The 20467-nt window shown below is 52.0% G+C and overlaps 1 protein-coding gene across 1 annotated transcript in view; it reads left to right on the top strand.

Moving 5' to 3' along the window:
- PLXNA2 (plexin A2) overlaps positions 1–20467 on the top strand; it is a 254704-nt gene that overhangs the window by 180160 nt on the left and 54077 nt on the right. The window contains exons 10-12 of the mRNA XM_075529818.1: positions 1646–1846; positions 3521–3617; positions 8688–8878. Coding sequence (XP_075385933.1) covers positions 1646–1846; positions 3521–3617; positions 8688–8878 — 489 coding nt within the window. The remainder of the gene's footprint in view (positions 1–1645; positions 1847–3520; positions 3618–8687; positions 8879–20467) is intronic.

Raw genomic sequence — 20467 nt, 5'->3', positions numbered from 1 at the left:
CAGAAGTAGATGCCAGTCCTTTCAGGCAAGGTGCCTCTGGGTAGACTCAAACTGCTCCCTTTTAACTTAGCAACTGGGCACATTAACCATTTGAACCGTGTAGGAGGGACCCAGGCGAGGGAGACGGTACCTCCCAAGTTAAGCCTTCGTTGAGGATAACTGTTCAGTGAGGTGCAGGATCAGCCAGGGGGAAGGCAGGCAGGGCTTCCAGTGAGGATGGGCTTGTCCGTGAGGCCAAGAGAGGAGAAGCCAGGGCCAGAGCCCAGCCTGGAGGAACAGGCCTGCGGCCGGTCCTATCGCTAACACCGCCTGGGTCGTATGAGGTTTCTTAACAAACGAGGGGCTGGCGCTGGCACGAGGAGGGAGGGGGAGATTTTAATCTCTGGATGATCCCCATACCTTGTGGGAAGTTAGCACTCCTAACCCCAGACCCCGAATGCCTGCACCACCTTTTGTATGCATTGGAGTAACACCTGCCCCAAACCAAAAACCAGTAGGCCAAGTGCACTGCCATCAAATGAGTCCGACTCAAAGCAACCAGGGCAGAGTTGAACTGCCCCTCTGGGTTTCTGAGGCTGAACCTGTTTTATAGGAGCAGAAAGCCTCTGTTTTTCTCCCAGGGTGCGGCTGGTGGTTTTGAACTGCTGACCTTGCGGTTGGCAGCATAATTCGTAACTACGCCACCTCCACCCCACATATTTCCAGCAGCTCCCACTGACAACCACTACCCAGGTGCAGGGAGCGGGGAGAGAAAGAGGGGCGCCCTGCAGGCAGTTCCCTGGAGAGAGGGAGCGATGTTCGCGTGGAGCTGGTTTCCACATCCTAGCTGCCAGCAGTGAGTAGGTTCGGTTCTCCCCCAGCCCCAGGGGAGAGAGAAAGAGGGCACTAGCCGGTGGCGCGGAGGCTGGAGCTGTGGGAGGTAGGAATTCGACTTCCAAGGAAGAAGCAGCATCTAGGAATGGAACTGAATAAAATCCACCCCCTTTTCTCACTTTCTCTCTCTGGTGGTCCTTCCGATAGCCCCTCCCTGCCAAGGCTTTCTTTTGGGGGGCTTTGTTTTCCACAGCAACATGGCATTCACACAGGGTCTGGTAATGAAATGAGATAAAAAGGCAGAGCAAGTGTTCAGAGCATCGCTGGGAGGGCTGATCCACCTCCTGGAAAGCCCCGCACAGTGGGAGCTGGCGAAGCTGCCGCTGCCGATAACAGGGCGCCTCGGGCACTGGACAGTGCATGGGGCAGAGGAGCTGGAGCTGGGTAATGAGATGAAACTGAGAGGTGGGGGCTCCGGGGCCGGGGACAGTGGCTCATGGAGGCTCTTTTATCCTGTGTCTCGGGAGATAAAAGTCCATAGCCTGCCACATTGGTGCTGTAAAATTTATTCCTAAATTGTTAGCAGCACACCAGATACAGAACAACTCGTGGGATGGCGAGGGCCATCTCCAAGCCCTGGGAGCCAAGAGAGAGATTTCCTTCTCTCAGCTGAGTCCACGTGGCTCTCCAGTGAGGTGATGCCCTCCTTGTGGACAGCCCACCTCCACACTGAGGGTCTGGCCTGACCTCGGGATCCAGCCCCCATGGTGGCTCAGGTGAGTTCTCGAGGGTAAGCCAGGGACAGAGGGAACCTCTCTGCTTGCCCCTCCAGGACTGTCCCCAGCTAGTACCCACGGAGGAGATCCTGATACCAGTCGGGGAGGTGAAGCCCATCACACTCAAGGCGAGGAACCTGCCCCAGCCTCAGTCTGGCCAGCGGGGCTACGAGTGCGTCCTGAACATCCAGGGAGCCGTCCACCGGGTGCCCGCCCTGCGCTTCAACAGCTCCAGCGTCCAGTGTCAGAACAGCTCGGTAAGAGGACTCCCAGGGCCACACCCAAGCCTTAGCCTGGCCTGCCCAAGCTCCTAGAGCTTTCCAGGCCCACAGAGAGGCTCTACTTCCCCAGGGACAGAGGAGTCGGCAAGGCCTCCAGACCCCTCAGCCAGAGCAGAGCAGGTGAATGCTGTCTGAGGGGACCAGGTGCTCTGAGGGCCCCTGTGACCAACACGGAGAGTTTTATGTCCCTCCTGAAGTATGGCCTTTGATGAAACTTCAGCCTCAGGATGAGCTGTACCCAAAATCATGTCACATTGTCAGGGTGTGACAGAACTGGAGGGTCTACCTAGAGGGGGGTGCTCGGTAGAAGCAGGACGGGGTGAGGTGAAGTGGAAGCGCAGAGAAGGATGGGGGGTTTCGAGAGCAGTGAGGGTTAAACCAAGCCTGGATGCCAGACAGAAAGCCATGAGGTGTTTAATTATAATGCCAGCCCCAAGAAGATCTTTCTATCTGCCAAGTCCCTGTCTCTGACTGTGTGGGGTCAGTGCCGAGATGTGGGGAGTGGGGGAGGGCGGGAGTGGCCGCCTTGACAAAGGTGTTGAGGCAAGCTAATTCGCCCGAGAGAGATAAAGAGAATCTGGGCCTCTTATCAGGGAGCTGTCAGATTCCCGGGTCATGGGCGCTTGGTAGAATTTGTAATCAGTGGAAGACCGCCAAACACTAGGGGAAGGTGACATGAGAAAGGCCCAGAAGGTAACAAAAGGAGGAAGGGAGTCAGGAAGGGCTGGGGGCAGAGGTGCTGACAGTGACATGCCCTCAGGAGCTAAGTGACCAGGCTTGGGCTAGTCCCCATGGAGAGGATTCGAGGGTGGGGGGGGGGCACCTTCACAGAGGTGCGGGGGCAGGAGCACTTAGACAATGTGTGAGAGGCTGAAACAGCATGACCCAGGAACATGGCTCTGAAGTCACGCCTCTCGTGGTAGGCCTGCTCAGAGCTGCACCCAGAAAGCTGTGGACACTTTCCCACATGGGTTGTGGACCAAAGTCAGGCTCATAGGGCAGACACAGAGGCCCACCTCAGGCCTGGCCATCCACCCTTCAACTCTGCTCTAGGCTCCTTGGGGTCCACAGAGCCGTAAAGGGGCATCATCGACTTGGGGACTTCTAGAAAGATTGGATTCCTGTTTGCAGAGAACAGCAGGTGGTAGGAAGCGCCCTGCAGACAACAGAGCCTGGAAAGGAGGGGAGGAAGGTCCTCAGAGATTCCTGTGGAAGGAGACCCACATGAACGGAAAGGACTGTGGTTGGGTTAGTGGTTGGAGGCCAGAGTGAAAGGGGGAATCCCTCCTGAGACAGGAACGGCACAAAGACACGGAGAGGGCCCCAGCAGGTGCTTGGACAGACAGGTAGATGCAGAGAGGAATAGATGAGAAGACTCGGGGAGTCAGCTGGGTTCGATTAAAGAAGGCTCTGAATGTGGAGGCAGGGGTTGGGTGGGATGCTGTAGCAGCAGCTGCTGGGTGTCAGAGGACCAGCACCACCCGGATCAGCTGAGCAGCCCCTGGGCTTCCCTGGTAGGGGAAAACATGTTGCCCCTAGGGGTCTTTCCTTCTAGCATCTGAGTCCCCAAGACAAACGTCGGCAGCATACCTGTCCCCCCATCCCCGTGACAGCCTCACAGGCCTTGTGCCTCTGTCTCTCTCCCCACAGTACCAGTACGACGGGATGGACATCAGCAATCTGCCTGTGGACTTCGCAGTGGTGTGGAATGGTAATTTTATCATCGACAACCCTCAGGACCTGAAAGGTAAGTGGCTGCTTCCCGGCGGGTGGTGTTTTGATCTTTGCTGGGCCGTGGGCTGGAGAGATGAGCGGGCGGCCTCTGTGGCATGAACAATACACGGCGTCTGTCCGCAGCGTGTCAGAGGATCCTAAAGCAACATTTGGAGCCATCAAAGGAGGCCTGTCGGGAGCCCTGTTTTATTACAACCAGAACCTCCGCTGACCAGCCCGCTGGCTGCTGGCTCAGCTGCAGGATTCTTTGGCTCCTGGAGCCTTTGAAGTACCTGCAGAAGCTGACCTGGGAGAACAGCAGGCAGGGAAGCCCCGCCAGCTACCCCAGAAGGGAGAGATTGTCCCCTGTCCTTGACCTCAGTCACTGCACAAAGAAGGCTTCTGACGTGGCTCTCCTAGCCCCTCAGCAAGACCAGCCCACGGACTCAAGCTCACATCTGGAGCAAAGAGGCACGGGGGGTGGGGGGAGGGTGGGCAGAAGCTCTCTGTGGGGGCAATCTTGGCTCAGAGGAATGCCAATGGAGCTCCTCATCCATGCTTGCTGGGCTCCTCAACTCTCCAACACGGGCATATGCCTTCGTTCTCCAGAACAGTTGCGACCCTCCAGATCGGAGAAGGTGCCCACCCAGTGGTCTGCTTGAGAGCCTTCTATGTGAGCAGTGTGGCATCCCGGGGGGATGTCCCTGTTCCCCTTCTCAAGTGAGGCCCAGAGAAGCTGAGCAGGGGGCTGAGTCAGAGACGGGGCCAAGATGGAAGCCAAACCAGCCCCGTGTCAGGACCTAAGTGCTTAACTGCTCATCCCACTGAGATTTGAATTCTGGTCCTCCATCCTGGACTCCACCCACCCCCACCCTCACCCTCACCCTGGTGAAGAACTGCACCGGGCACCGCATGTCATGGAACTAGGGTATCGCAAGCCTCTCCTTCAGTCTAAAGTCACCTTGTGGCCCCGGAGAGGGGACGGAAGCCCCAAGAAAGTCTGCGCCCCCTTCGGGATGTGTGGAGTCTCAGCTCTGCCTCTCAGCTTGGTGCTCCTGGGGGGAGGACAAAGAACCTGAGCGAGGGAGTGCGTTTTCTGTTTTTCCCTTCTCTCTCTCTCTCATACTCAGGCCAGATTCCCTGACTGTTGAGAGAGAGAAGACATTTCTCCCACAGAGAATCTGGGCTGAGTTCCCAGAGGTTGTCTGCACCTGGAGCTTAGAGAAAAACAGCCCTCTCTAAGCTGTCACGTCAAAGCCTCGCCGGTGGCTCTCGGCAGCTTTTAAGAAGCTCCTCAAGTGCTTGGGCAGCGTGGACTTCCCACTCCCACTCTGGTAACCCAGAGTCTGGATCCTCTGAGGGCGGAGAGAAGGCCAAGGCGAGGAAACCCTTGGCTTCTGGAGTCCATCACACCAGCGCCCAAATCTCACTGACTGCCTTGAAAGTGGACTCAGCGCCTCTCCACCTCGGAGATGTCCTTCTCTGTAAAATGAGGGTCACGGGGTCATTGTGAGCATCCCATTAACCAGTGGACATGAACTACTTGGCAGATGTCGATGCGTGTTTGGTGTATCCTTGTCCTCTCCGGGACATACCCTCCATCCACAGGGTCCCCCTTCTTTCCTGTCAGCTCTGCTCCCCACATGCACCACCAGCCACCCAATCTCTTTATATCCACACTGACTTCCGTCTCCCAAACAAGAAAACAGAAGTAACCCGTTGTCATTCAATCACTTGGGACTCATGACTTCCCCTGAGTCCCAGTGACTGTGGTTTTTCCAAAAACTGCAAGACTTCTCTTCTACTGGATGGGCTCATCTTGCAGTTGTTAGCTGCCTGCGAAACCATTTTCTCCACGCAGGGACGCTTCTCTGAGACCTGGGCTAGGTTCAGTGCACCACGCAAGCTTCCGCTATCTTTTCAGAACCCCTAAAGTAGCAGCAGGGCAGACTGGGTTTCAGGATTCCAGTGTGGGCCAGGAACCATCACCCTTTCTGAATCATACTCCTAGAACCTCTCTGAGCTTTTCACTACCTGCAGAGGCAACGTGAATCTCCCCACCCCCACTCCACCCAGCCCCCTCTGGCAACAAAGACTGACGAGAAAGTTCAGGAAGCAGGAGCCTAAGAATATACTCTGAGGGCTGAGACAATACAATTGTTGTTGCCATTGAGAGGGTTCGGACTCATTGTGATGCTTTGGACGACAGAGCGCAGAACACTGCCAGAGGGTAAAAATGTGCTCCACACTCACCATCCTCTTCTGTGTGAGCTCATCTGTGCAACTGTTGTGTCCATCCATGTCGTCCAGGGCCTTCCCCTTTGGGGCTGCCCCCTTAGGGACTGGCCTCACCTGATAGCCTGTCCAAAGCATGGGAGACAAGGTCTCCCCAGCCTTGCCTCGAAGGGGCATTCTTGTTATACGTCACACAAGACAGATCTGTTTGTTCTTTTGGCAGTCCATGGTGCTTTCACTATTCTTTGTCAACAGCATAGTTCAAATGTGTCCGTTTGTCTTCAGTCCTCCTTATTCAATGTCCAATTTTCACATGCATATGAGGTGACTGACAACACCACGGCTTGGATCATGGCTTACTCTTCAAAATAACATCCTTGCTTTTCTACACTTTCAAGAGGTCTTGCATGGCAGATTTACCTGATGCATTGTGTCCATTGGTCTCTTGACTTCGACTTCCACCAGAATCGATGGTGGACTCAAGCTAGATGAAATCCTTGACAACGTCAGTCTTTTCTCCATCTGTCATGATGTTCCCTATTGGGTCACTTGGGAAGCTTTTGGTCTTATTTAGACTGAGTTGTAGCCCGTACTTAGGGATGCAATCCTTGATCTTCAACAGCAAGGACTTCAAGTCCTCCTCACATTCAGCAAGCAAGGTTGTATCGCCTACAGATCACAGCTTGGTAATAAGCTTCCCTTCCACCCTGATGCCACATTCTTCTGCATATAATCCAACTTCTCTGTTGATTTGCTCAGCATACTGATTGAAGAAGTATGGTGAGAGGCTGCAACCTTTCCTGGTTTTAAATCACACAGCATTCCCTTGTTCTGTTCCCACAAGTGCTTTTTCATCCAAGTTCGGGTTTCACAGGAGCACTTACAAGTGTTCTGGAATCCCTACGCATCTCAAAGCTATGCATAGGGTGTTATGGTCCACACAGTCAAATGCCGGTGGATACTCAATGAAAACACAAATCAATATCTGTCTGGTATTCTCTATTTTCAGCCAAGAGCCATCTGATGTCAGCAACGATACCTGTTACTGCACGTCTCTCTTCCCTCTCTTGCCTTTTAAATGTTTCGCTTTCTCCGTGTATGATGTTCTTGATGTCATCCCACAGTTCATCGGTTCTTCTGCATTTAGTATTCGGTGCATCAATTCTGTTCTTGAGATGTTCTCAAAGCTCGAGTGGGATAGACTCAGGGCTGTATTTTGGCTTGAGTGGGTTTGTTTTCATTTACTTCAGCTCCACCTTGAACTTGCATATGAGCAACTGATAATCTGTTCCACAGTCAGCCCCTGGCCTGGTTTTAGCTGCAGACAGTGAACTTCTCCTTCTTCTCTTCCCACACATGTGGTCGATTTGATTTCTGTGTATTCCATCTGGATATGCCATGTGTATAGTCACCCTTTGTATTGTTGAAAAAAGGTTATTTGCTGTGAACAAGGCATTAGTCTTGCAAAATTCTATCATGTGGGCTCCAGTTTCATTTCTATTACCAAGGCCAGATTTTTCAACTACTGTTCATTCCCTTTGGGTTCCAACTTTTGCATTCCAATTGCTAATAATTACCAATGCATCTTGATTGTGTGTTTGATATATGTCAGACTGAAGATGTTGGTAGAGTTCTTCAATTTCTGCATCATTAACTTTAGTGGTTGGTGCACAAATTTGAATAATAGTTACATTGATTGGATTTCCTTGTATTCAGATAGATATTCTCCATCACAGACAGCATTGTACTTCAGGAGAGATCTGTGAAGTGTCTTTTTGTAGGGTGAATGAAAAGTCATTCCCCTTAAATGTGTCATTCCTGGCACTTTAAGCCATATGGTTGTTTGATTCAAAATGACGGACACCAGTCCACTTCAGTTCTCTGAAACCTAGAATATCGATCTGTGTGCCTTCCCTGTCATTTTCAGCAACTTGTGATTTTCCTAAAGTCATACTTTGTACATTTTATGGTTCAATTTTTAATTGATTTTTGCAGCTGTTGTGAGCCTTGCCCCCGTGGTAAATGAAAGTCCCAAAGGCTTTACTCCATCCTCCTGATTATGATCGCTTGCACTCTGAGAAGGCACTTCTTTCTCAGGCGTATTTTGAGTGCCTTCTGACCTTAGGGGCTCATCTTCTGGCATCATCTCTTACTAGGTTCTGCTTCTGTTCAGTAGGTTTTTAGTCACTGGCAATGTGTCGATGTCATCCATAGGGTTTCCCACGGCTAATTCTTCTGAAGTGGATAGGCTAATCCTTTCTCATAGTCTGATGTTGGTCTGGAAATGCTGCCGAACCCTGTTCACTTTGGGTGACCATGCTGGTATTTGAAATACCAGGGACATAGCTTTCAACCACTACAGTACAACAAACTGAAAGTTAAGTGGTGGAAAAAATACAATAGCCATCCACAGAAGATTGAATATGAAACAGGCATTGTGCTAAACATGCACAGATGTAGACCATTCCAGTGAAACCGCACAATGGACCACTCTCAGTAGCCCTATTTTATAGATTAATTCAATGAGGTTTAAGGAGAGAAATGACTTGTCACATGGCTAACAAGTGGGTGGTCACCACGAAAGCCCTGAGCCCATTCAACCTCAAGTCAACACTTATATGATTTTTTGTAGTGCCTTTGCATTCACGTGATTGATATTATTCTACGAGTTTATGTCATTTGATTTTCTGTAGTGCCTTTACTACCAAGGGCTTCAACTGATTATGAAATCTGCATCCATGATCCTTGCAATGATAATGACCATCAGTGGTAACGCCCACAGCTGGGAGCAGTTTTCAGCCTACCTGCTAGAGGAGGTTGGGATGTAACAAGCCCTCCCGAGGCCATCTATGACCCGTTCTCTTTGCAGTCCACCTCTACAAGTGCGCCGCCCAGCGGGAGAGCTGCGGCCTCTGCCTGAAGGCTCACCGGAAGTTCGAGTGCGGCTGGTGCAGCGGCGAACACCGATGTACCCTCCACCAGCACTGCAATAGCCCCTCCAACCCCTGGCTCGATTGGTCCAGCCACAATGTCAAGTGCTCCAACCCACAGATCACCGAGGTGAGTCACCCGAGTTTCCTGACCGAGAGGAAACAAGCGGGAGCTGACCCCAGGACGGTGAGCGAGGAGGCGTGTGCGTCCAGCCTTGGCTGATGAGTTTGGGTTTAGCTGCATGTCATGTGAGGGTGCAGAGCGGCCCCTGTGTGGAAGCGCCAAGGGCGCAGAGCGGCGTCCGTATGCCTGTGCCTGTATGTGCGTGCATGGCTTGCGTGCGTGCGTGCGCACACAGCCAGCAGGGACTCCCTGCCAGGCGCGTGCACGGAGCCAGGTGGGGACAGGAAATTCGATCCGTGGTGGGGGAGCATTTCTGGGCAGAAACGTGATGATTTCAGCGGTTGCAATTAGCTCGGGGTGGCAGAGTTCAAAACGGAAAGAGAAAAGTCAAGGCAGGCGCTGCGTTAGCCACCACGCTGCCTCCCAGGGTTCGCGCCGCGCCCCAATTTGTTGGTGCGTTTTAATGGAAAGAAATAGGCAATTAATTATCCCGAGCGGGGAATAACATGATGGTTCCTGTATAGCAAATTGCAGAGGCAGATGAATAAATGATGCTGCTAAAAAAGCTGCAGCTGCGCACAGTTGAAAGGCCGGCCGTTGGCTGCATTGCCAGTTGTGCTTTGAAGCGAGTCTCACGTTTCTCGTGGGGTGAGGAAGAAAGAAGGGAGCAGGGGCCCCTTCGTGCTTGGAGTGCTTGAGAAAGCTGGGAGGAGCCATGCCCTATCTGCCTGTTTGCTGGGTGCAGGCATTCCCCTTGTCCCTTGCCTCATTACCCCTAGAGGCCCCAAAATTCCACCCCGCTTCTCCTCTAGGATGCACAGAGTGGCTGGAAACATCACCATATTCTTTCACTGCCACTGAGTCGATTCCGGCTCATAGTGGCCATATAGGGCTGTGTAGAGCTGTCCCCAGGGGTTTCTGAGACTGTGATCTCTATAGGATCAGACAGCCTCATCTTTATCCCTCAAAACGGCTGACAGGTTCAAACTGCAGAACCTGTGCTTAGCATTGCTACCAAGGCTTCCTGGGAAACTTCTGTAGCATGCTTGTAATTGCATCGAATGTTCAGGTGAGTTAAATATATATATGTCATATATATGTTCAAGATCAAGAGGGTATCACCAACATGAACCTGGTGTCAGGTGGGTCACCTGGAGAAGCAAAATATCTCGCGGAAGCCTCACAACCCAGAGAGCAAGTATTTGCATCTCCACTTTACACACGAAGCAGAGGAGACTCAGAGAAAGTCAAGAGAGTAACTTGCTCGTGATCACACTGCTGAGAAGTGGCAGGGACAATGTTCAAGTTCAGTGTTACTTAATTACAACACCATTTTCAAATCCTCCACCATGTGCCCAATGACATATCCAAACCTTTCCTGGCTGATAGAGACCAAATAGGAATACTCAGGGTGGTGGATCTGGACAGGTTGATGGTTTGAGTTTACCCAGGCGTGTCTCGGAAGCAAGGCTTGGCGATCAACTTCTGAAAAGTCACCTCTGACAATCTGCTAGAGCACAGTTCTTCTCTGACGCACATGGGGTCGCCACAAGTTGAAATAGACTTCCTGGCAACAGTTTATTTTGTGTTCCACAGGCAAGCTTGGTGTAAATCCATTCATATGGCCACCTGTCCATGGGAAAATGCAGTGCAGTGGGGGTGTGTTTCCATACTCATCCAGTCAGGAAGCTGTTCGGTGGGTACAGAGCAGTGGTTCTCAACCTTCCTCATGCCTCGACCCTTTCATACAGTTCCTCGTGCTTTGGTAAAATTATTTTCGTTGCTCCTCCATAACTGTCATTTTGCAACTGTTATGAATTGGGTGACCCCTGTGAAAGGGGTCACAGCCCACAGGTTGAGAACCACTGGTAGACACTGCCTCTGAGTTTCCTCGTCCCATCAGACTCTCCGATGCAGCCGGGGACACACCGGGGATTCTTGCTTTGTCTTATCTGCCTGGACGAGATTGCCCCAGCCCCTGCCCGCGCTGTGACGGCTAGCCCAGAGCTGCCCAGGGCCCCGGGCCTTCTCTCTGATTCAAGTGCTTTCTGGCAACTGCTGCCCTGAGAATGTGCACTCAGGAGTGGATTGCTCAGGAAGCACGTAAGCTCAGGCTAACTTGTGCTTACTTACCCATCCTTAGCGAACCAATTCACGTGGGCCTCCAAGTTGTGAAATCGTGAACTGTAGCTGAATAAGCACAAGTAAGCCCATGCTTACTGTGCTGTGTGCGCGCGCTCTACAATGTGAAAAGAGGTGTAGACTCTGCTGGAAGGGGCAGTCATGTTGGGAGCGGACAGATGCCAGCTATACCTAGAAGCAGAACCTTTGATGTGGTGAAAATCATGTGAAGTTGTAATCACTTTAGATTAGTGTGGAAGTACATGTAAGCCCATGTTTACTTTACTTACTGGGTAATCCAACCCTGAGCAGGGTTCTGGAACGCCTGCTGTGGTGTGCTGGGTTTAAGTGAGGCAGCACTGGCCTCCATCAGCACCTCCCACCTCCACCCACCCCAGCCGCTGCCCCTCCGCCAGCCCTTGGCCTGAGGCTCACCGCTTCTCCCTGGAAACCTCGGGCCATGGCCCTGCTCACTGACCGGGGACCAACAGGCTGCTCTGTTCACAGAGGACACCCAAACTGCATGGAAGCTAATTAGCCCCCTGAGGTAATTAGGCGGTAATTGATTTTCCCAGTGAACATTTCAGCAGGGGTCTGACGCCCCAGGCAGTGGTGTTGCCCCGTGATGTTTCTCTTTCTCTCTGTCTCTCCTTCCATTTAAAAAAAAAAACTTCAGCAGTTTTATTGACATATAGTTCATATGCCGTGCAATGGCATGGTTTGAATAGAGGAATCATCACCACAATCAATGTTAGAACATGTTCTTCGTTCTTGTACTCATTAGCTCTCTATCCCCCCACCCGCATCTTCCCCTGCCGTAACCCTAAGAAACTATTAATCTAGTTATTGTCTCAATACACGTACCTATCCTAGATTTCATATAAAGAAACTCCTACCAACAGAAGATAAACCTCGGAAAATAGCATAAACTAGAATAAACTTAAAATGGGTCAAAAGGAAAAAGAAAGAATGAAGTATTCACTTGTAACCCATCTACAGCCACATGAATCCACTTTCCCTGCACTGTGTGTGAGGGCAGACTATTCATCCCTGGTCAAGGGTCGGAGGGGAGTCACCGGAGGCTGCATCTCCACGTGGGCTTGCCAATGGATTTGGGGCTTTCGCTGTCATCCTTAGCCTTGTACACACCACACTCAGAAGTTAAGGTCTGATGGAATTCCCTCTTCCGAGCTTGGATTTTATTACCCTGCTGTGTTTCTCAGGTCAAAGGTGTTCAGTAGTGAAAGAGCACCTTCGGTGGAAGAGACAAGTCCATGCTTTGTTCTCAGTCACGTGGAGTAAAGGCAGTGTCCACACCTGAATCTTCCCAAAACTTTCTTACTGAATCATTTTCTTTTTTTCATCTTTGCCCCCAATCCTGGCCTCCTTTCCCCATAAAAGTCACTTTTCTTTTTTTATTTTTAACTTTTCACTTTTTGAAATAATTTTGCACTCATAAAAGGGTACTAAAATAGCACAGAGAACTTTTATATACCCTTCACCCAGATGTTCCAAAATTAGCATCTTACATAACCACAGCATAATTATCAAAATTGGGAAATTAGCATTGATACAGCCCTACCATCTAATAGACGTGTCTTTTACATGCTGCGGATGCCCTTGCTCAGTTCCAGGTTCCCATCCGGGGTCACAGGTTCTGATTCACTGCCCTGCTGCCCAAGTCTTTGAATCCTCTGTCTTCCGTTGTCTTTCGTGACCTTGACCCTTTTGAAGAGTGCTATCCTGTCATTTTGTAGAATATCCCTCAAGTCGAATTTGTCTGAGGTTTCCTCCTGATTAATTCCAGGTGAGGTTGTTTCATTTGGGTTTGGCAGGAAGCACTGAAATACACAGATGTAGATATTTGCTGGGTACGTGTCAAAGGGGCACAAACTCCCAATGGTCACATCTTGAGTAATGTTAGCAACAAAAGAATGACAATGGTGGGCTATGACCCACAAATTAAAGTCAGGCTCCACAGCCCTTATTTTTCATGGAAATAAGAGAATAAAAAAGAAAGGAGAGAGGAGAAAGTCATTTCTTTACACTGGAATTCCAACTAGTTAAAAACAACAAGCAAATGCATGGCTGTCAAGTTTGCCCTGACTCACAGCGACCCTATAAAAGAGTAGAGCTGTCCCTGCAGATTGCTAAGACTGTGACTGTTCACGGGGGTAGACAGGCTCTTCTGCAGAGGACCTGCTGGTGGGTTCTAAGTGCCAAACTTGCCCTCATAGTGAGCCTAAAGGACAGACAACTGCTGTGGGTTTCTGACACTGTAACTCTTCACAGGAGTAGAAAGCCTTGTCTGTCTCCCAAGGAGCAGCTGGTGGTTTTGAACTGCTAACCCATGGTGCCTAATCCACTATGCCACTCGGGTTCCTTCCCTCTTGTCTTTGGTCATCACTTATAAATATGGCCTTGATATCTACAGCATACTCCAAAAATCAGGGTGGGGGGGAGCCAAAAGAAAATCAAATTTCCCCCACAAACTACTTTTTGAAGCCCCCACCTACAGTTGCCTATTCTGACCATTTTTCACCAGAGAGCTCTGTCTTAAGCCACATGACATCAGCAGAATGCTGCCACGTCCTTTGACGCCTACATCCTTGTCCCTGGCCTTCTCTTCAAAGGCCTTAGCCTACATCTGAGGAAGCCCAGGTACAATCAAAGGTCACTTCTGACACAGAACCTTCTGGAGGCATGAAGAAAACATTCTATAAACCGTGATGATTGCTGGGGGTGCCAAATGTTCGATCCTGGAAGCCGGTGAGGACTAGACTGGGGCTGCCCTGCCTGGAGTCTGGAAGACAAATAAGATGACCTCAAAAGAGTTCTGCTTTAGGAAAAGGCGTGGGCGCCAGCTTCGTTGGATGAACAGCAGTGTTCTTGTGGAATACCTTCCTACCCCGCTGTCTCCATAGCGACCCAGGACACCCCTAGAGACCCATCTTTTATGGCAACTTCATGTAGGACAAGCTGTACAGCCTACCGAGTTTCCCAGTTTGCATAAACTTCAGGTTAGGACCCCCTCAGGACTTACCGTCTGCTCCTCCTCAGCTGGCTCGTGGTGTGATAATGACACTGTCCCCTGTGGGAAGCATCCCAGGCTGTTCCCATTCCAGCTGTCATCCCGGGCATCTGTGCACATGTCACCTGCCCAACCCAGCAAGAGAAAGCGCGCAGAGCCTGGGCGATGCCTGGCCCACCACAGTTCTGCTCTCATCAGCCGGGTGAGGATAGTAGGTTAAACATGAGGTTGCTAACCATAAGGCAGTGGTTCAAAGCCACCAAGCCTCTCTGTGAGGGAAGGATGAGGCCGTCTGCTCCCACTTAGTCTCAGAAATCCTCTGCAGCATTCTACCCTCAGCTATATACCCCCTCCAAACCAAACTAACTAAAGTCACGGCCAGTGAGTGGATCCTGGCTCATAGTGACCCTATGGACAGGGCAGAACTGCCCCTTTGGGTTTCTGAGACTGTCGCTCTGTAAGGGGACCCTCTCCTCTGTTGTGCAACCACTGATGAGTTCAAGGCCCGTCCTGTGGTCAGCAGCTGACTGCCGGGACTCCACACTGCCATAGGGAAACCCCTTGGCGGCAGCGGGGATGTGGGCCTCAGAATCTGTTGGATTCTCAAAGAGGAGGGCCCGGGAAACATTTCCAGAGCAGCAATGCGAGCAGGCTGGATGCCACAGGAGGAAGAGGAGACTGAACACGGGGTCCTGCAGAACTAAGGGGGGAAGAAAAGGACTTGGGAGCTCAGATGGCAGAGCTCCGTCCTCCAAGTGAGAGTGCTGAGCACAGGGAGACATGTCCCTCATCATTGCAAACCAATGGACGCACACATTCAGCCAATAGCGAGCACGCGATTCGCGTGTAGCATGCGCCATGCTGGGCTTGCAAACTGTCACTTGGATAAGCGGGTCCTGGGAGGAGACGGCTCCCCCAGCACAGGCTCAGGCTATCTTCTGGGGGAGAACGTTGAGATTGTCCCTTTAAAGATGGGCAGACTGGGAAACCCAGCGCAGGGGCCTTATGAGGTGGAATCAGCTCTATGACAGTGAGCTTTTGGGTTCCATTTCTCTGGGTAGCTTTTAGGGGGCGTAGTGGCATAGGGGTTATTCATTGGACGGCTAACCCCAAGTTTAGCAGTTCAAAACCACCAGTTGCTCTTTGGGAGAGATGCTTTCTACTTGCGCAAAGAGTTATGGTCTCTGAAGTCCACAGGGGGCGGTTCTACCCTTTCCTGGAGCGTTGGTGTGAGTCAGCACTGACTCTATGGGAGTGATTGTTTGTTCGCTGAGCTTCACTATTGATGCCCCCCTGGGTGAGGCAAACTGTGAACAAATTTGGTTCATAACTAAAAGGTTGGAGGTTGGAGTCCACCTAGAGGTGCCTTGGAAGAAAGGTCCTGGCGATCTACTCCCTGAGCAGCAACTCTTGAAACTCCTGCAGAACGCTTTTCCACTCTAACACGCCGTGATTCCCAGCCAACTTGATGGCAGCTGGTTTGGGTTTTGTTTAAACTTTTCTATTAATTAATTTTTCATTTTCATTCACTCCCCTCAGCCCCTGACTAACCCGTGTTCAGGGAAGATGCTCTCTGTAACATTACCCTAGGTACATAAAGCCAGGAAAGAAAATCAATGATAGAAAACCTTGTACATTGTCCTCGGAAACTGAGCATAAATGATTCCTGTTACTCTGTCCCACCGCTCTGCTTCCCCTGCCCTCCACTTGCTCAGATCACTCATACTTGGTCTTGTTTTGGTCCCTGACTTCTCTCTGATGCAAATGTATTTGAGAAACCAGTCTGGGAGCTGGGACATTTACAAGTCTTTATCTGCAAGGCTGCACCACTCTGCAGGAAAAGGCCACGAGCTACCTGCGCAGGGCTGGAGCAACTCGCTGCAAAGTTCCCAAGAAATAAATAAAGAAATAAGTCAACCAGCTTCCCGGAGAAACAAGCCGGCACTCTGATCTCCCGTTCATTTATTTGCAGGGCTCATTAATATAACATCACTGCAACAAACAGCTAACGGGGTGCGGTGTCAGGATGAATAATGGAGTTACTCTGCTGAGATAACAATTAGGTTTTGAATGTGCTATCAGCTAAGACAGAGCCAGCAAGGAAGGATTCACACCGGGCAGGAGAGCTGGCACTGCCGACACCATAGATTCCTGCAGAGCCTGTCAGCTAGGTTCTAGCCTGCAGGGCAGAGGACCCACCCACGGGCACACACATTCAAGGACGCACACCCCTGCCCCACCCCGCCCCACACGTTGGAAAAGAACTCTGACAGTTTGCTTTCTTACACCCAGCATTCAGGCTTTGTCGTGAGCCAGGATGGGAGAGAGGGGTGCAGGCAAGAAGTTAGCATCACTGCCTTCTAATGCACAGAAGACCCTAAGCCCCAGGGCAGGAGCACGTGCCCTAGAGAGGTGTAGCTGTCTGCACTCCCCCTGTGCGTGCTCCCTATGAGGACGCTCCTGAAAGCCCAGTCCCAGGAGCATTGTTCACAGAGTGCGGCCATCGGCAAGGACAGCCCTTCTGCAGCTGCTGTGTCAGCCACTCCCCACACTAGCCTCAGGTCCTGCCATGTTGCCGATCTGACAAGATCTGCCCAGACCCCACCTGAGAAGATGCCCACTTCCCATACAGCTGCTTGCTCTGCTCCCGCCACAGCCCACAGCAAGGATAATACCCAGCAGCTCCACCTGCGATGATACTTGTAAAAACAGCCCCTGTCCCTCTAGACCTCATTTAGCCTGGCTTCTGTTCTAATTCTCTCAAGACAACGAGTAAAATAATATCTTGCTTTGCTGTGCCTAGCACTGCATTTATGCCAGATCCTACCAGCTGACTCTGAGTCTATGCGGGCATATGTGTGTCAGAGTAGAATGGTGCTCCCGGGGGTTTGCAATGGCTAGTTTTCTCCAAGTAGATCACCAGGCCTTTCTTCCAAGGTGCCTCTGGATGGACTGTAACTACCAGCCTCTTCATTAGAAGCCAAGCACATTAACTGCTTTTATCACCCAGGGACTCCACACTGGATCTATACCTTATGCCAATTGTTGCATGTAGATCTCTGAAGCTTTTGTGAGTACGGTCTCTTTGTGGCCTCACCTTATTTGAGAATGTAGAGACTGGAGCACTGTGAGGAGAATCAGTTTGCTTGAGGTCACATTGCCAGTGGGTTTGGGAACTAGGGTTTCATCCTCAGCTGCAGGATTCTCAGGCCATCACCTTGGGCAATCACCCTGCCCTTCATTCTTTCCTGGGCTGGCTCCGAACTCTCAGTCTGCAGGGCTCAGCGAGGGACAGGGCAGGCCCCACGTCTTCATCAGTCCAGCTGCGGAGATGGGAAGCGATCCTGCAGTCCCTGCTCCCAGCATCATTCTGGAGAGGTGACACAGGGACAGGGCCAAGCGGAAGGAAGGGCAGACACACTGCAGAGCCGGGACAGAGAGGAGTGGGTGGAAGAGCAGCTCAGGTAGATGGCAGTTACTGGGCTTCAGACCAGCAATGCCGACTTCGGGTCTCCTTGGAGAGCAGCTCCAGATAGCCTCCATGAGGGATGTGCTGGGAGCCCAGGGTGCAGGAGGGAGCAGGGGCACCTCTGCTGTGAGTCCTGGAGTCAGCCCTCCCGGGGAGGGGCAGGGAGGCGCTCACCTAGACCTGGCTGGGTTCTTTCACCCACTGGGCATTTGAGCCACTTACTAGGCCATGCTGGCACACTATCCCAATGTCTGTAAAATGGGGAGGAGAGTAGTACCACCTTCACAGCTGGTTTGGAGCCCTAAGTGGGGATGTGTAAAGCCCTGCCTTGTCACTAGTGCTTAAGTGAGGAACAGGGAGCCACTGTTACCAGAATCTCTAGTAACCCGGAGCTCATACCCTGCTTCAGCCATTCCTCCCCCATCCCTACAGGGTGGGCACATGCTGTTGAGTCAATTCCAACTCCAAGTGCCCTTCAGGGACAGTGTCGAGCTACCCCATGGGGTTTCCTGGCTGTAACTTTTTAGGGCATTTTTTGGAGTGGCTGGTAGGTTCGAACTGCCAAACCTGATTAGCAGCTAAGCGCTTAACCACTCATTGTACCAGCAGGGCTCCCGAGGCCTGTGCCGAACAGGAGATAGACAGGGTGCATGGTGATGGCCCTCCACTGTAACCAAGTGGTTGGAGGTTCAGCTGCGCCCAGAGGTGCTTGGGAAGAAGGGGATGGCAGTCTACTGAGAAGTCAGCCCTCGAGGAGCCTGTGGGGCACAGTTCTCCCAGTTCTGTCTGGCACCCATGGGGCTCATGGGCTGAATTGAACTTGATGGCAACTAGGTTTAGAGCCAGTGGAAGAATGGCTTCCTGAGACCCAGCCCCTCTGCCTGCTCCAGTCTCCCCACTGCCAGATCCCTCAGCCTTGCCCCTCCAAGACTCTGCCCCAGCCCCTGCCTGAGTCTGAGCGCAGGCGCAGCCAGCCTGCCAGGGCCTCCCACCCTGCCCCCTCGGCTCTCCCCAGCAGTAATTAATAGGCTGCATCTGCTCTCGCCCTTGGGCGGCTTTGTGGCACAGTTCCCTCCGAACTGTTCAATTATTGGCTGCACGAATCAGGGCAAGTGCAGCGTGGCGGCGGCTGTTTTCCAGGTCAGGGCACCCACGGAGGAAAACAAACATGACGGAGCCTGGCAGGAATACAGATTCCCCTGGGGTGCTCCAGCGCCCTGCGTGCCGCAGGCAGGCTGCGCTGCTGCTGGCAGGTTGGATCAGAGTAGGTGGGGAATGTGGTTTCCCAAACCAGAGGTTCCAGCAAGCAATGGGAGGGCCCCCACAGAAGACAGCAGCCTCCCAGCTAACCTGCTCCCATGGGCGCACGAGCTTTGGCTGGTGCAAGTCAGCTGTGCCCAGTCCTTCTGCCCTGCTCAGCCTGGCTCTGAGGGGCATTTGCAGAAAGACCAGGCCGGGCCTCGGACTCACCACTTTATGCGTGGGCATGGCCAGGACTACCCCAGGGCAGGGCTTTGGGACTGCTGGACTGAGCCCTCTGGCATAACATCTTCCACATATTTCCCCACTGAGACACACATTCTCATGCACAGCCCCCTTAGGGAGGGGGCAGTGGTGGTTCAGCAGTAGAACCCCCGGGACCCAGGTTGTGTCTACAGCCCATGAATCCCAAGCACATGCATCACACATCTGTCAGTCGAGGCTGAGTCAGTCTCAGTGGTGCTCCCAGGGCAAAACAGACTAGGAAGAAAGTCCTGGTGATCCATCACCCAGAAATCAGCCTATGAAATCCTGATGGATAACAGTGTTCTGATCTGCAACCCTTAATAGGGACAGTGTAGGACATCGTGCATGGGGGGCTCACCATCAACGGGAGTGGGGAGCAGCCCCATGGCAGCTAACAACCTCAACAACGCTTCAAGACACTCAAACCGAACTCATTGCTATTAAGTCACTTCTGACCCATAGCGACCCTGTAGGATAGTACAGAGCTGCCCCTGTGGGTTTCAGAGATTGTAATTCTTTATGGGAGTAGAAAGCTTCATCTTTCTCCCATAACTCTCCCAGGTAATAATATGATTTAAAGACCCATTGAAATATAAATATGAGTTTCTTCTCTAGGGACATGAGAAGGAGCCCTAAGGGTGTAGCGGTTACCTGTTCAGCCGCCAATGACAAGGTCAGCAGTTCAAAACCACCAGTTGCTCTGAGAGAGAAAGTTGAGGTGTCCTATTCCCACAGTGAGTTACGATCTCAGAAACCCACAGGGGAAGCTCTCCCCTGTCTTCTAGTAGCTGTCCTCAGAATCCACTTGATGGCACGGAGGGAAGGAGAAGATAACCCCAGCGTGAAAGGGGGAAGGGGCTCTTAGGAGAAGAGGCAAAAGGCATGTGTTAAAATTCCCAGGGTCTGCCCATGAGCCCCAGCCCCGCTAATGATGGGAGAGAGGAGGCGAGGGAAGTCATTACCCGGACACCCCTCCTGCTTCTCAGTGAGGCCGAGGCTCAAGCCACAAGCCCCACTCGGGGGCACTACACTCTCAAAGGATGCAGCGAAATGGAAGAGCCCAAAGAACAGCATCTGAAATGATCAAAGGGTTTAGAAGACAGGATCTTCAGAGGGCAGACTAACAATTGCCGCAGAGCAGGCCAGGGGTGACTTAATTGCTGTCTTCAGTATCTGAGAGATGTTTGAGGAGGAGGCTGCCGGCCGGCCCTCCATTTGAAGAGAAATGAAATCAGAAATGGGCTGAAATGAAGGCCCCGTTGGGGGGTAGGGGGTGGGGCGGGTTCTGGCAGGGAGAGTGTCTCTATGACTCCATGCCGAGATCCTGCCCGCCTCCCAAGCTCTACTCCAGCCTCGCCAGCCTAGCTGTAGTTAGTGGGGACTGGGCTCGCCATGGAGTTCAGACCAGCATTTCCCCCTAACAGAGGTGGGGGTGCTGGCAGTGGCGGCTCTGCTCAGGCGAGGTTGC

The sequence above is a fragment of the Tenrec ecaudatus genome, chromosome 1 (assembly GCF_050624435.1).
Source record: "Tenrec ecaudatus isolate mTenEca1 chromosome 1, mTenEca1.hap1, whole genome shotgun sequence".
Taxonomy (NCBI): domain Eukaryota; kingdom Metazoa; phylum Chordata; class Mammalia; order Afrosoricida; family Tenrecidae; genus Tenrec; species Tenrec ecaudatus.
Note: the sequence above shows the minus strand (reverse complement) of the source record. Positions and strands in the feature narration are given on the sequence as shown.